The sequence below is a fragment of the Oryzias latipes genome, chromosome 13 (assembly GCF_053564925.1).
Source record: "Oryzias latipes strain Hd-rR chromosome 13, Olatipes_Hd-rR_3.1".
NCBI classification, from domain to species: domain Eukaryota; kingdom Metazoa; phylum Chordata; class Actinopteri; order Beloniformes; family Adrianichthyidae; genus Oryzias; species Oryzias latipes.
The window spans coordinates 2,418,746-2,434,443 of NC_136249.1; the positions used below are offsets into that span (position 1 = coordinate 2,418,746).

At 43.6% G+C, this 15,698-nt stretch overlaps 1 protein-coding gene across 1 annotated transcript; it reads right to left on the minus strand.

Moving 5' to 3' along the window:
* Window positions 1–92: 92 nt before the first annotated feature.
* mrps22 (mitochondrial ribosomal protein S22) lies at window positions 93–7,298 on the minus strand. Its single transcript, XM_004075959.5, has 8 exons — window positions 7,135–7,298; window positions 4,916–5,073; window positions 4,547–4,711; window positions 3,642–3,785; window positions 3,046–3,129; window positions 1,373–1,518; window positions 1,167–1,275; window positions 93–367 (listed from the first exon to the last, which is right to left on the minus strand). The coding sequence occupies exons 1-8, from the start codon at window positions 7,262–7,264 to the stop codon at window positions 275–277; spliced, it is 1,029 nt and encodes a 342-aa protein (XP_004076007.1). The 5' UTR covers window positions 7,265–7,298; the 3' UTR covers window positions 93–274.
* Between the last annotated feature and the right edge of the window lie 8,400 nt (window positions 7,299–15,698).

A 15,698-nucleotide genomic window follows, 5' to 3' on the forward strand; every position in this document is an offset into this window, starting at 1 on the left:
TTTGGTTCTTTATGTCTTTAAATAAAGCATCCAATGTGAAGGCTTTATTGTTTTAGAATCGAAAATTGAAAGAACAAAAAAGAAGTGTGGAACTCGGTACAAAGGTTGGTTTTATTTTATCTGCTATAGTCATGTCTTCTTGCAGGTGGGGGTTTCTAGGGGGTTCTGCTTTGCTCTAAGTTGAGCGGCATTCTGAACCATCACATAGAAACAGAGGCGGTCAAATCTTCCTCGGCAGCAGTCTGAACGTCTGGACGTTCATCCCGGTGTGTCATCAGACAGATGAGCCTTCGACGGCCTTCTGCTCGAACGCCTGCAGGGCCAGCTTGATGTAACCCGACCTTTGGGATTCCTTCTGTGCGTAGATCTGCAGAAACATTTAGATTAGAGTTATGGCCGCTTTAACATGATTCCAAAGTGCAAGCTTTAGGTGTAACATTAGCAGAACACCTCCAGGTGAAGATGAGCCTGTTTGCATGCCCACAGAAATCAGGTAATGCAGTCATCGGATATTTGCAAGTCTGCCATGGAAACGCGATCACCGGATAATACAGACTGATATGGTAGTCCATTAGATTTCAGAGAGATATGGATGCAAAGAAGTACGTTTCTTCTTGTTCCATCCAAACTCAAACCTGTCTTTTCTTTAAACACGCCGTGGAAATAACCGCAGCAGGGCTGGTTTTGCTAATGTCTGCAAAACAAGCAACACTTTGCTGCTGTTCTCTTGAATGCAACCTGAATGCAACCCGGATGCAACCTGAATGCAACCCGAATGCAACCTGAATGCAACCCGAATGCAACCCGGATGCAACCTGAATGCAACCCGGATGCAACCTGAATGCAACCCGGATGCAACCTGGATGCAACCTGAATGCAACCCCGATGCAACCTGAATGCAACCCGAATGCAACCCGGATGCAACCTGAATGCAACCCGGATGCAACCTGAATGCAACCCGGATGCAACCTGGATGTGACCTGATTGCTCCTACACACTGGAGAAAAACATGAGCCACCCAGACAGGAGAGCTTGAGTTGGGGTTGGCCTTACTTAAGCTCTGAATAACTGTTCTGACTGCAGTGAGGACAATTCCATGAAATGTGGATCAAAGAGCGAAGCACTAAACCAGAACTGTCAGGAGGTTCCAGCTGAGCTGTTCTTGCCTTCAGCAGGTCAGTCCCACTGGCTTGTTGGCTGGCAGCCTCCTGGGCAGACTGGCTGTGGGGATGGACCATGTGGAAAAGAGACACGAGGCTCACGGCATCATCAAGACTGCAAACACACAGACATCCACAGCAGAGTGCTCAGCAGAAATCTTCAATGGTGTGCTGCAACTGTACAGGATGGCAGATTGTAAACCACGACTCACAGCTCCCTCTTCAGCATGTCCACTATCAGCCCATCAACCCTGCGGGAGTTCACCAGGTACCAGGCCATGCCCCCGAAGTGTCGGGTGGACCGGAGCAAATGGTATTTACCCTGCTTCTCCAGGTCTTCATATGTGGCTCTGTGGACCTTGGCATGAAACACAGGTGTAAGATCTTTAGGCACATCCTATAGCGACTTAAGGCGAGTATGTACACAGGAAATGTCTTTTCCTCTCTTCACTCTGTGTCCAGTGAGGACATGATTCAGAAAATAGATTTTTTTAGTTCCATTTCTGTCCCGTGTTCATGGAATGATCCCCATGATGTAAATTAAAAAAGTAATAATTTAAAAAAAAAAGTCTAAATTCTTTTATTTACACACATTCTTGTGTGTAATAGCGTTAGCATATGTAGAAGGACTGCAATGAAAACAACAGTCATGCTAACTGGATGAATACCAACAATGAGCTGAGATTCACTTTAAACATGACATCACTGCACTGAAACAAGCAGAAATGCATTGTTGTTACATGTTTGTTAGCTTATTTTGCTGGTCTGAGGGGTAAAGTGTGTTACTTCTGTGTTTTCTTGTGTGTGAAGCACAAATGAATCTTGTACTGTCCAACACTCATCAGTTCACTTACAGCGCAGACTGACAGGAGGAGCTGCCTCACAGCAGATCTCAGACTCCTGTAAACTGGGTTGAATTTGTGCCTTTATGCTCGCGTATGCTGATGATGTAACGCTTTATTATTTTGTAGACGTTGACATTTTCCAGGGAATAGTTTGTCTATCATTAGTCAGTGTTCAGTTCTGACATAAAGTTGCACTGAGAAGATATAAAGCTGAGCTTTTAGAGATAAAGAAACATTTGTTTCTAAATGCTTTAACGTCTTTGGGAGGATTTTACTGACTTCTTGGTTCTTCCGTTATCAGACACGGTTGTGTTTTTTCACATACTACGTTTCCCTAGTTCTATTAATGCTTCTGCATCATGAGGTCACTTTTTAAGCCAAGGTCCAATTGACTGTACAGTCAATGATAGCTATCTGTCCTAGGGGGAGGGGTCTGATTTAGGGATGGGCTGGCCCAGACCCCCCTTTAGCAGCGGGCCTGCACACGCATAATGCAATGTTTTCTCTAAAGTCTTTAGGTTCTTCCTAATTTGAGTTACTTTTCTTTTTGATTAGCCAATTGCTGTTTCAGCATTCCGATTGGCTAACCTGCTTTTGGTGCCCGCCCCTCCTTTTGTACCTCTCCAGGGTTAAAATTGTCTCTTCTGAAACAAATGGCTCAAGCTTAAAAAAATGCTCTTGATGTAAAGACTATTTTCACCAGCAGGGGGCAGACTTGAGCATTTGCCTCTAGAGACACCTGTTTGCAACTGACAAGACATTCAGCAAATGTGGATGTTTTTGTTTTTTACAAGCGAGTGGTTTTCTTTGCAAGTTCTAAAGCTGTTTGACTTTCAATTCACATGTGGGATTATCAAACCAGGCGTGTAACTTTGCATGTTGTGACAGTGAAATGCAGACACGCGTCATCTTCACATGACACGTGTGTGACACAGCCCCCAGATGCACACCCAAAGCAACACATTTACCTTCACACATTGCTGTCACAATTTACACAAACTGTTGAACGTTTGACCTAAAGAGTGTGGAGGTCGTCTTACGTTGATGTAATCTGCAGAGTCTGGTTCAAACTGGACCAGACACAAGTCCAACACGTCCTGATGACGGTCCTGGGAAAACACCATCTACACCACAAAAGGATATTCATGTCAAAAGACATCAGAAGACCTTCAACCGTGGTTTATGGGCATCTCTGCCACCCCTGCTAAACTGATTTAAGTTCATAAAGCATATATTCCCATTTTAAAACCCATTGTGTTTGATTATGAAAATCTGCCATGACTATTCATTTAAATTGAACAACTGTAGCACTTTTATGATTAAACTTTGGAAATATTAAAATATCTGTAAAAAATTGTTTTTTAAATGTCAAAATTCAAGAAATAGCTTTAAAAAATATGAATTTTGAATATGATTTCTAAAAGAAAAAACTAGATGATTTGCAGATCATCTCTCCTTAATTTATGGCCACATGTTGGAGAGTAAAAGTGTCAGAAAGAATCACCATGTTCTATGAAAAAGCAGCAGAAGTCCTGCAGACTCAGCAGGATTTCTAGAGTCAGACATCCAGAAAACAGAAGATTGGGTCACATCTGTGTTGAAAGCAGAAACACGCTGCATGTCTGCAGCTTCCTACCCTGAGGTTCTCCTCTTTGAAGATGAGAGGAGGCATCAGCTTGCGCCCCTCCTTGGGGAAATACACCTGGATGAGCCGGTCTCTCTCCTCCCAGGTCGCCTTCCTGAGACTTCCGTTTGGCTCTCGAACGACGATGAACCTCTCCTGCGGGATGACAGCAAAACGTCTACGTCTTTGTGCTGAAACACCACTGCCAAAAAGAAAATCCAGCCGAGCCGCACGACTTTTGGTTTTCCCTGAAACTTGTTCCACATGGACCAGGGGTCAACAACATGAAAATCCACAGACACATGTGGCTCTTTTGTCCCTCCATGTGGCCCGTTGGCTTTCAAAAATCCTAACAATTTTATTGATCAATGGATGTGTAAATTTGGTGAATTTGGTGAAGTTTATTCACTAATATTCAGCTGGAATTTCCAAAATGTCAGATAACTGCAAAATGACAGTAAAAGATTGAATCTATCGTCAGCGTGCTTCAGCTCGATTCCCATCTTCTGCTGCACAGCAGTGTGTAGTTAATGTTCAGAGGCAAAGCTCTTCAAAAACACACCCATGTTATGTTCATAATTAATTATAGGAGAGAAAAAGACGGACGGTGCATCAAAGTCAATGAAAGAAAATGTTAAGTTTGACTTTCTAGCTTCTTTTTAAGTAAATCTGCTGCAACAGGAAGAGCTTACTGACAGAGGGTGTATTTTATTTTGAAAGGATCTTCTTTACTTGTATTTGTAAACTTCATTCTATAAATGAATGCCTTAAGGGCCACAAACGCATAAATAAAGTGCTTTTTTTCCTTTTTTAACGGTGAAGTGGGACTCTTTATGCTTCTTTCACCCCGAAAGGCTGCAGACCTCTGGCACAGAGCAGCCACACCTGCTGCATACGAAGAGGAAGGCTTCGTGTACCCTGTGTGGGATGTTGTAGGTAATGTCCGTAAAGACATATCTGGCAGTGTCCATCCCTTCCAGAATGGTGTCCACCGTCAGAACATCATCGATGGGCTTCCTCTCTGGGAGAACGGGCGGCATCTGCAGCAGCTTCTTGGCCTGTTCGGCAGCCTGCTGCGTTGCCTGAAGAAAAACAGAGGATATGATGGAACTTAATTCAAAATGATAATAATGGAGTGTTTCCCAACCCTGGTCCTCATGTTATACTGTCCTGCTCAAACACATGGATGACTGCCACTGCAATGCGGAGCCTGCGTGCAGGACAGTGTTCCCCGAGGACCAGGGCGGGAAACACCAGCAGAAAGACGGAGGAGCTGTAGGAAAAACCTGCTGCAGTTGCTCATCTGTCATGAGTTTGTACGTGGGGGGCTTGAGCTCCTGTTTGATGGGCCGGAACACTTTCTGCAGGTCCAGGCCTGTTATTCTGGTGAGGAGTTCCTGCACTGCTGGATCAGTGAACTGGGGCTGGACATTCTCTCCTGGAGCTGCAGAGGAGATCACACACACACACACACACATATACACGCGCACACACACACAAAACGTTTCACACCCACATCAGGCAGTGGTTGTAAACAAAAGTGGATAAGGAAAGTGGGTAAAGAACACAAATAAAAGGCTCAGCTGTGGTAAAGAGCAACTAAACTACATTAAATCTCCGTAATATACAAGAAAGTATTTACACTACAACACAATAACTGGCTGAATGGTTAGCGTAGCCTCACAGCAAGAAGGTCCCCGGTTCAAGTCCCGGCTGGGGGACCTGAACCAGAACACCAATGGGGGACCTTTCTGTGTGGAGTTGGCGTGTTCTCCTGTGCATGCGTGAGTTTTCTCCGGCTTCCTCCCACCGTCCAAAAACATGCTTCATAGGTTCATTGGTAACTCTAAATTGTCACTAGGTGTAAATGTGAGAGTGAATGGGTGTGTGATTGTGACCCGGTCACAGACTGGTGACCTGTCCAGGATGTCCCCCGGTTAGGTTCAGAGCACTGTCTAGTGGGTCTAGATGACCCAACTCCCAATGTTAAAGTGCCTAGGATAGAACAAGGGTTACAGATCCACTCCAATGAAAATGGTGTTTTTGGTGTTTTTGCCCCATTTTTCTGATGATAGAGGAAAGAGGAGGAAAGTATTTCTTTGTTCAAAACATTGTGGATCAATAGCAGATGTAAAGATGCCATTGGAAAAAGCTTGTTTTTTATCTATTCATTTGGTTTATTTGATAAAGGCCGTGAAGGAACATTGTGACGTAGAAAATACTCTGGGCGGGGCCAAAGTCTCTCTGCTCCGCCCCATTCTGATCATCCACCTACAGACCAACAGATCCATGAACGTCTCTGTTTTCCTGGTCTGAGCTGGAATCTGGATCAGAACTGGACGGATGGACAGATCTTATACTGATCACCATTTTTGTTGGAGCAGCAATGTTAGGTTGGGGGTGAGGGGCTGTAAGCTAGTGGGAGAGATTGTAAAGAAAGAAAAAGTGGGGGCAGGCATTCTCCGCGCCAACAGTCCCGTCCACAACTCGGAGGCAAATTTCTAGTGAACTCCTGCTGCTCTGCAGAAACTATGTCCTAGAAAACCAGAACACCGTTTTTTATTTTAACTAGAAAACGGCATAATCATTACTAAAAGACTACTGGGGACGCTCCTACAATAGATCAAATGATGGTTGGGGTGGGACTTGGTTTGTATATTTCAAAGTCGTCTGTAAATGTAGTTTATCACTTTAACAGAATGAAGATCTGATCATCTCTCTTTGCAGCAAAGCAGGCTCAAATCATGACACTTCCAACTCCGTGTTTCACAGCTGGGATTTGGTCCTACAATGCTGCCCTCTTTGAGAGGAAGATCAATACTAGAGCTGTTTTCTAACTGCCATGCTCCTTTACAAATAAATGCTTGCAGAGGTCTGCACTGTCTCATCAGCAGCAGGCAGAACGTGCTGCAGGTCCTTCAATGGCATGTTGGCTTGTTGCAGCCCCTTAGCATCTTTGTGTGACACACCTCAGCGAAAACTGAGCCACTGTCCCACTTTATTCCGTTTTATTTGTTTAAAAAATATATTTTTATATCATATAATTAAAAACAGTAGAAATAAATGTCCATGTATCCAGAAATTGTGACAAAATTTAACAAGCTAACTTGGCATATTTTCCCCACTTGTGTGTATTTTCAGATTTTGCTGTTAAATACAAGCAATTCCTGTCATTAATATAGTTTATTTTATAGAAGGTTTTCTAATCATTAGAATTCCCCTTTTGAATTTGAATTGCGTGAAGAACTTCTTTAATTTTCCTAATCAGTTCGTCGGCTTGTAACAGACTGCTAAACATTTCCCAGCATCCTTTTGTTCTCGCATTCACAGACACTCCGTTTGGAAGTCTTTCATTTTTAAAGACAAACAAAAACATTAAAACTTTATCTAATGATCTGAGACTGAAAATCTGTTGTATTTTAAGCTACACATCCCAAGGTCAGCATCTCTAACAAAACAATCATTCATTCCGCTGGAAAAAAAGTTCAGCCTCGTGAAACCATACCTGTGTTCTGCGTGTCACTACACCACGTCCTCGCGCTCCACTTCAACATCGACATTTTCTTATTTTTGTGCACATTTCTGACACGGGTGAAGCTCCGAAACATGCAGTGCACAGCACCGAGCGCCGCCATCTTTGTTGTTACCTCAACGTGACCTCTGACCAACGCCAAGGGATTGTGGGAAATGTAGTGAGTTCAACCAATCATTTTGTGCAAATGAAAGTCAAAAAGAACTGACTCTATGACATGGATAAGAATCGAAACGTCTTTTAGTTGATCCGAAGAACAGAATTTGTGATAATTTAATTCCAAAATACTTTATTATTCCTCCAACTGTAAATTAAGCACAATTTAGGGTGAAATGCCTTAAAACTAACTAAGGAACTAATTTATATTAGTTACAATCATTGGTATATTATTTATTAATAAATAAAACAAACAAGTCTATGTTTATTTTTGGTAGATTTTAGGACAGATTAGTGTTCTGTGACGTTTCCTCATTCGTCGCCAGGTGGCGGTAGAGCCCCGCACACCCGCCAAAACCCCGTCATCCTGGAGAAAAGGCGCCCTCCTCTCATCTGCCATGTTCTCAGAGGACTTTAAAATCTTGGAGACAGCAATATTATATCAGAGTCCTGCAGCATTTGCATTTATCTTTGTGCTTCAGCTCGGTGTAGCCTACACACATTCCTGACTATGACATGCTGTTCTGGACTGATAGCTGCAGAATCTGGACGTCTGGGTGATAACTCCAAACTACTTTCCCCCAAAAAGAAGAAGAAAAAACAGAAAACTTTTTATAGAAAAACAAATGTGTCATTTATTTATCTTTTCCCTGTTAAACAGGAAATAATAGACTTTAGGTTGTGTTCTCCTGTTGCACATCTGAATAATGCTAAATAATCTGGAACAGTTTCTTTGGTTTGCAGAATTCGGGTTTTGATTCCTGGTTTTACAGTTTTGATGCCAAATAGTTTAGGCATAAATTTGACACCATAGTCGTTGCTCTGCAGTGTCATCAAGAACAAACGCTGCTCCACATGCAGATCATCAGGGTAAACATTTAAATACTGCAAACATATTGGAATAATTATTTTTAAGTAGTTAAAAAAACAGCTAATAAATATGCAGACATTGACTATCTTGTAACACTTTTTAGATAAAAGTAAAACTCATTCTACTTTAATCTAATAGTTCTATCGTTTCTCCTTTGTGGGATCAATAATGTTTTATTCTGTTCTATTCATCCCTTCTAACTTTATCTAAAGCTGGAATATAGCTTTGATTTAATAACTGTTTACAAGTTATTCAAAGCCAAAAATTTTTCTAAAAAGGTTTCCATTATTTTATTTATTATTTATTATTTTTGATGACAAATGACACAATATATATGATATGGCTGTGCACAGAGCAATGAGTTCTTCCAGAAATATGAGAACTTTATTTTTAATGAATTAGAAATGTTCTTCACAATTACAGCTGTAAAATAGTTTCATTGAGATAAATTGTAAACATGTGATCTGCTCTTTTATATGATGGATGTTGCATGTCCAGCTTCTCTCTGCAGAAGCAGTAATGAGTCTTGGAGGTACTAGAGTAGTGTGGTGGTAATGAGGGAACATGTGCTGCAGCGGATCGCCGTGACACACTGATGTGTTTTTAATGGCAGCAGACGTCCTCTGCTGGACAGCGGATTACCTCAAGAAACATTTTCACGCATTCAGACCAGTTATATTCCCAACACAGTTATTTTGTCGTTGTCCCCACAACAACCTGTTCGTTTCCTAAAATGTATCTTACAAAGCTTTATTTTTTTAATGAATTGCACAAAATGGGACAAATAACGTACAACTTTTTAAAGCAAAATCTACACAATTTTTAAAATCTCATTGTAAAAGTTTCTTGAGGCAATTATATCATAAGTCAAGGTATCTGCATAAAGATTTGTACATGCATGTTTTATGAAATGTGGTGATATGGCAACATTCACACACTAAATAAATGTATGCATCCAAGATTTGGGAGAAAACTTGCAAACATTACAGTGTTAAACGAATAAAACACACTGTGTTTTGTTAAAAGCAATGTTTACATATTTTAGTTCTAGCTGTTGATTCTTGAAGACTATCTTTTAACAAAGAGCTTAAAACAACATCAGAAAGGACAGTTCAGCTGATATGTCAAATGACAAACAAGATATTATGGGATTAACCCTGGAGGATTTGCACAGCGGATCCATACTGCCTCATTCTAGGGTCTCAATCTGCTCTCCAACCCATATTTTACAGAACACAGTAGTCCGGTCTCTGGCATGCCTCCATAAGCCCAAGAACAGCTGCCGGGGCCACCGTGCCTTCACCACACAGCGTAGCCACATCCACCAAACCAAAAGCTCCTCCTGCAGGATCTTATTTCTCACGACACCCAACGTTCCCGGTTCTCCGACTGAGCTCCAGATCTGTAGTGGGATTTGAATATTAGCTGGACAGATGGAGGTGTGGCTCCGTCCGTAATGAGGGGAGCAGTGGCAGCGAGTCCGGGGGCCCAGACACCCAAGAAACGACGTGCGAATTGAGATGCAGGAGGCCCCTACACGGCCAGATGTACCCAGCTGTCACAGTGCTGACAGGAAGTAATCCTGCAGCTGAAGCTCGCCGCCAGAGCGCCAGAGACACGCACGGGGTCCAGATCAGGAGTTTCTGAAGACGTTTATGCTTATTTTGACGTTTATTTGCTTCTTCAAACGCTTCAAACAATTTTACCATTTTTCAATAATAATCAACATTAACAAGACCGAAGCATCACACTTATCGATCCTAAAGAATACAAGTCACACAGGAAGCAACTCAACAACAAGTTGACAAATATGAAAATCCAAATATATATTCATGCACAAAGTAACACACACATCTAAACACATGCACGTATACACACATCTTTACTAATACATTATTCAGTGTCACTAACAGTAACTTCATTTTTTTTTATATTTTAAGCTAATTAACCCAAAGTTTTGTTCCAGAAACAGAAAGACATCTCCATTTTACATTTCTGATTAAAGCATAAAAATAAACACTCCTCAAACTAAAAAACTCTTCTTTTCTTTTAAACAACGACAAACTACACCTAAAGGCCCAAAACTACGTTTTCAACATCCTCACATGCATAAAAGCCACGAAGATGTGTTTGAATTTTTTAATTAGTATATTCATAAAAAACAAAGTCTTCTTGAACTTTAATTATTGGATCAATATTGATTTGTATTTTCACTACAATACTGGAAGTATTAATGAACAAAAATAGACATTTCTCTTTGGTTTTTGGATTTTACCTGCAACTTCAGATATTTTTACACACCCACACACACACACACACACATATATGTAGATGTAAATATTCATGATCTAAATCAACACCAAGGAATTGAAACTCATTGGAACTTATTTTTCAGACTTTAGAATTACCTATAACTATATTTCTAAATAACTCTGTAATCTTTTTTAGGTTGAAAGCCTTTTCCCCTGAATCTGATTTCTTCCCATTTTCACATGATAGCAGGAATTTCTAACACGGCTCTGCAGAAAAGCAAAACGTTGAATGACGTGTGTGTCAGAGCTGGGATCAGCAGGAAGCTGGGAGGTGAAACCTGAGTGTGGGACATGTGTGTGTGTGTGTGTGGGGGGGGGGGGGGGGGGGGGGGTAGTGAGCTAGGGAGGGTGGAGGAGCGGGGCTGCTGGTGGTGGTGGTACAGGGGGCACACTAGGAATGACTCGTCACTTGTGTTTATTTAGCTTTCTGCATGGTCAACGGAGAGCAGGTTCATAGCAGGGTGAAGCGGAAAGGTGTGTGTGTGTGTGTGTGTGTGTGTGTGTGTGTGTTTGTGTGTGTGTGTGTGGGTGTGTGTGTGTGTGTGTTTGCAGAGAGGGAAAGTGAGAGAGCAGAACGTTTGAAGAGGACGTCTGTCCTCCACAGAAATGGAAGACTGTCAGAGGACATGAGGGAAAAACCATTTTTGTTTTTTATCAGCAGTTTTATAAATCATGTTTCTGATCCTGACAGAAAGGTTTAAAAAAGTGTCCGAACATGAAACCAAAAGCATTCCAAGACTGAAAACTCTTCAATCTTATTGTTGAAACAGTGGAAATAAAATCATTTTTTCTATAAAAAAAAACTACTTCATGATTAATTTTGACTTTCATAAATATGACAAACGACTATAAAGTCATGAAAATCATGAAAACATTTTTGCTGATGTTTAAAGATTTATAAAATACATTTTTATGGAACCTTTCCCCCTTTTTTTAATCATTTTAACTATATTGTAATGTTTAAATGCAACAGTACTTTTGTTATGTCATGTTTTTTGGACGGTGGAGGAAGCCGGAGAAATCCACGCATGCACAGGGAGAACATGCAAACCACTGCACCACCGCGCCGCCAAGCCTGGCTTTGTCATCTATTAATTCTGATAACTTCACTTCAGTGGTAAGTGTGTAATCTAGGCACCACCACATTTAACAAATATCTCGCCTTTTTTCCACAGAAATGATCATTTCCTGACTCACTAATTTGGATTACGTGTGTTTCAGAAACATCTCAGCTGCTTAAAGATGAAAGTATCTGGACTCTGTGCGTTACGCTCAGTTGTTACTCCGTTTTTTTGTCTGTTTCACACAAAAAATCAGAAGATGTTTGAATATTTCTGGCTAAGTTTTGGTCTCCTATTGCGATAGCGACTTTTATCGCTGCTGTGTTCTTTCATGACCTTTGTCAGCTATAATATTTTGACTGTTTACTGCCAAAATTTGGCGCACGTCTTTAAACTGTAGGCTCCTATAAACAATCAAATGACACAAAGAAATGACCGCTTTTGAGTTTTATTTACTTTTACACGTGTTTAGATGAAGAAGAGACACATTTCAGTGTGAGGTAACCAAGAATCTGAAGCTTCTGGTAATGCAATGTGAGTACAAACGTGTGTGTGTGTGTGTGTGTGGGTGGGTGTGTGTGTGTGTGGGTGTGCGTGTGTGATATGCACCTGTGTGTGAGCTGTTGTGGCTCTGGGAGTGGGCGCTCAAGGCCAGTCTTCTCCTCCTCCTCCTCCTCCTCCCTCCGTCTTTGAAGAGGAATGAGGATGGAAAAGACGGCAGACAGAAGGTCAGAGGAGACCAAACGATAGGAGGCGTAAGGGGGAGGCCGTGAGGGGGAGACGAGGGAGCGAACAGAGGATGGGAGGGGGGCAGAGGGCACAGTGACATTACCTTCAAGGACATCAGGAATTCACAGAAGACTGCAGCGGCATTCACCACGTGCAAACCTCCAGCCTGAGGTCCACCTGCAGACTGCATCCTCGTCTCCGGCAGCCTGGCAAAGACATGTTGATGGAAAGAAGTCGTTCCATCTCCAGAACAGGAGGACTGTCCTTCTGGGTACTGATCCAAAGGTCCCCGAACTCCTCCCTCTGCTCACCCAGACAGCCATTCAACACCCAAGATGTTTGACCAGCTCAGAAGTCACACATCTTTGTAGCTTCCAAATCTGTTCCAAAGGGCACAATATTCAGAATGATTAGTGTTCTTGTCAACATCAGATCTCCAGTCGAGGTCCATTGCTTAGAGCAATACCTTAGCCGTAGTTTTGGGTTGTCCGGGCCTGTAGAGGGTCATCTAAAGGGGCGTGTCTTGCAGGTCCCCTGAGGCTCGTTTGGGCTTCCACAGGGACGTCATCAAAATAGAAACACGACCGCCGTGCGTGTTTTCTGCAGTATTTGTGAAGCTATAGACACACCGAGCATGTTCACAAACACGCTAAACACAGTTCTTGAACGGGTAGGGGCGGCTGTGGTGCAGTGGTAGGGTGGTTGAGCCTGATCGGAAGATTGCAGGCTCAATCCCGCCCCATCCGGCCATGTGTCAAAGTGTCCCTGGGGAAGACACTGAACCCCCCCTCACCTCTGGTGGTAGGTTGGCACCAGTGTTTGGCAGTGGAGCCGCCACCAGTGTGTGAATGTGTGAACGGGTCTGTGACCGTAAAGCGCTTTGGGCCATTTAGCCCTCAGTGTTCACACTGGACAAGAAGGGAGGGGCTTCTTCTTCTTTTTACTGTGTACTAGCGCATGATCACCTCCTATTGGAAGAGACTTTCACAGCTCTATTCTGATGTGTGAAAGACTTGGGGTCATAGCATTCTGGTGTCACAGGCTACTTCACTCTAATTTACCCGTGTGTGATGCAGAAGTGTTCGCTACGACCTGTCCCCCCCCCCCCCCCCCCCCCGCATGCCAATAGAAAAAACAGCAGTCTAGGATGTTGATAGTGGACCACCCACGCACCCTGAACAGGTTTGCCCGTATCCACCCCAAAAGACCGTTGTGACAAAGGCATAACAAGGACCGACAATAGAATATAATTATCTTATTATCATCATTAGCTGCTACAGACTGGCGACCTGTTCATGGTGTCCCCTGCCTTAGCCCACAAGTGGCCGGGATAGGCTCCAGCAGCCCCGTGACCCCAAAAGGGACAAAACAGAAGAAGATAAATGAATGAATTAATGAACGAACGAACGAGCTTCTAGAGCAATTGACAGGTTCAAACAAGTGAAAATAAGAAGCTATCAAAAAGAAATCTGTTCTGCTCCTTTTTGGCAAATTGACTGGCATTCAGCAGACTATGATTCTAGCGTAGACTCAACTTTTCTAAAGGTTTCTGATGGAGGTCTGGTATCTGCCAGTTTCAGCAAGGAGAAGCCAAATGAGGGAGTCAGATGAAGTTCAAATTGTGTGTATGTGTGTGTGTGTGTGTGTGTGTGTGTGTGAGCAATCACACACGTGTGTCGGGCTGAGGGAGCTGAGGTTAGAGGGGTCAGAGTCAAGGAACCCATGAGGTATGAATGCTGATGACAGCAGAGTTGGCCTGCACCTTCACTGACCTTTATCCATCTGTTTAGATTAACTGATTCCTGCTTCCTACAGACGACTTCTGCGCTCAAACACGTGTAGAGAAACAAGGTTTTTCTCATGTAGCTGTGCTTGAATTCTGCAGCGACCGACGTTGAGCTGTGTTAATCTGTCCTGTTGCTGTCCTCAGTTAGCGTTGAGTGATTCTGTTGTGTTCTGTGTTTCCATTGGTGCTCCAGTCAATTAGATGAATGTGATTGGAAGAGTGTGGGTGGGGGTGGAGGAGCCAGGGAATATAAAGGAGTGTGGTGAAAGCGTGTGCAGCGGAAAACGAACGAGGAGACGGCGTCAGGGCAAGTCTTTCGTTTTGTGCTGTTTGGCGTGGTCGCGGTCGACGGTAACCATTTAAGCTCCACAGAAGGCTTCACATTTGGAAACGGACGTCTCTGATTTTACATTACGTCCAGCCGGACGTTACACAATTTGTCACATCGGATGTTTAGGGTTGAAAAAGCTGATATGATTTTATTTATAGATTTTACTATTCAGCATTTCTTGTCCTTTTGCATTCAGATTAATTATGATAGTTCATTCTTACTTTCCTAGTTTTCATTATTCCTATATGAGGATGCATAGCCCTTTGACGCCTCATTACTTCCAGCTAGGAAAATCATTTTGGAGCTGAAGTGGTTTGATGCGTGTTTGCATCATCATGCTTGAGGATTCATACATGCAACCTCCCTTTTCTGTGTCTGTGTGATTGACGGGAGAACTGTTCAGGGTGGACCCGCCTTCCCCCAACAGTTGCTGGGATAGGCTCCAGCAACCCTGTGACCCAGAACTGGAACATACAGTGTATACATGTGTAAAAGATGCTAACGGATCCAACTGTTGGGGGGGGGGCTGGTCGGGCCATGCTTACAACACTTCCTGTGGACCCCCTTTTCTCCTGGGTGCCCTCCTCCTGGGCGGGGACAGCTGGCCCCTGCCTTGCTCTCTCCTGGACCAACCGTGGGCCGGGTGGGTGGCTGCCTGGAACGCGGGGCGGGTCTTCCTTGGGGGGTCCTGGCTCGTGCCTGGGATTGGGGTGGGGGGATGCCAGAACTCCTGGGTGGTGATGAGATGCCCGTCTGGGGCTGTGGGCGCTCTTCTGGGGCGGGGTCCTGCGTTGGGCCCTCCCGGCGTGGCGGGGGGGCTGCTCTCCTGGTTGAGCTGGAGCTTGCACTATCTGTCCCCCCCATGCCTCCCTGCTCTCTGGCTCTGGGGGCCCCATGGCGGTCTTGCTGGCCCTGGCCTGGGTGGGGGATGTGATCACGCGGGGGGCAGTTGTTCTCTATCTGCTACCGTACAGGTGTTGTTGGCTGCCGCTGCTGCTGTGGCGGGGTCTGGGTGTGGGGATGACTGGGCACTCTCCCTCTTTCTTTTCACATTCCACCATCCATTTTAGAAGAACATGAACACTCACCTGAGCACAGGTGTTAGCTCACCTTTGCACTAATAGTTTGCGTGATTGAATGAAACATTTCACACTAGTTGGTTTGAAGGCATAAGTATGTGTGTGTGAACACTATCTGTTTTGTGTACATGTTGACATGTGGACACTTTTGGAGCCAACAGGTATGTTCTAACATCTGAGTGTGTGGACAGGCCCCGCCCTTATAGACGTAT

Coding starts and splice junctions, on each gene's coding strand:
- mrps22 (XM_004075959.5), bottom strand. CDS start 7,264: ATGGCGGCGCTCGGTGCTGTGCACTGCATGTTTCGGAGCTTCACCCGT. Junction 5,074..7,134: donor TAGTGACACGCAGAACACAG/GTATGGTTTCAC, acceptor TCTCCTCTGCAG/CTCCAGGAGAGAATGTCCAG. Junction 1,519..3,045: donor ACTCTGCAGATTACATCAAC/GTAAGACGACCT, acceptor TTTCATGCCAAG/GTCCACAGAGCCACATATGA.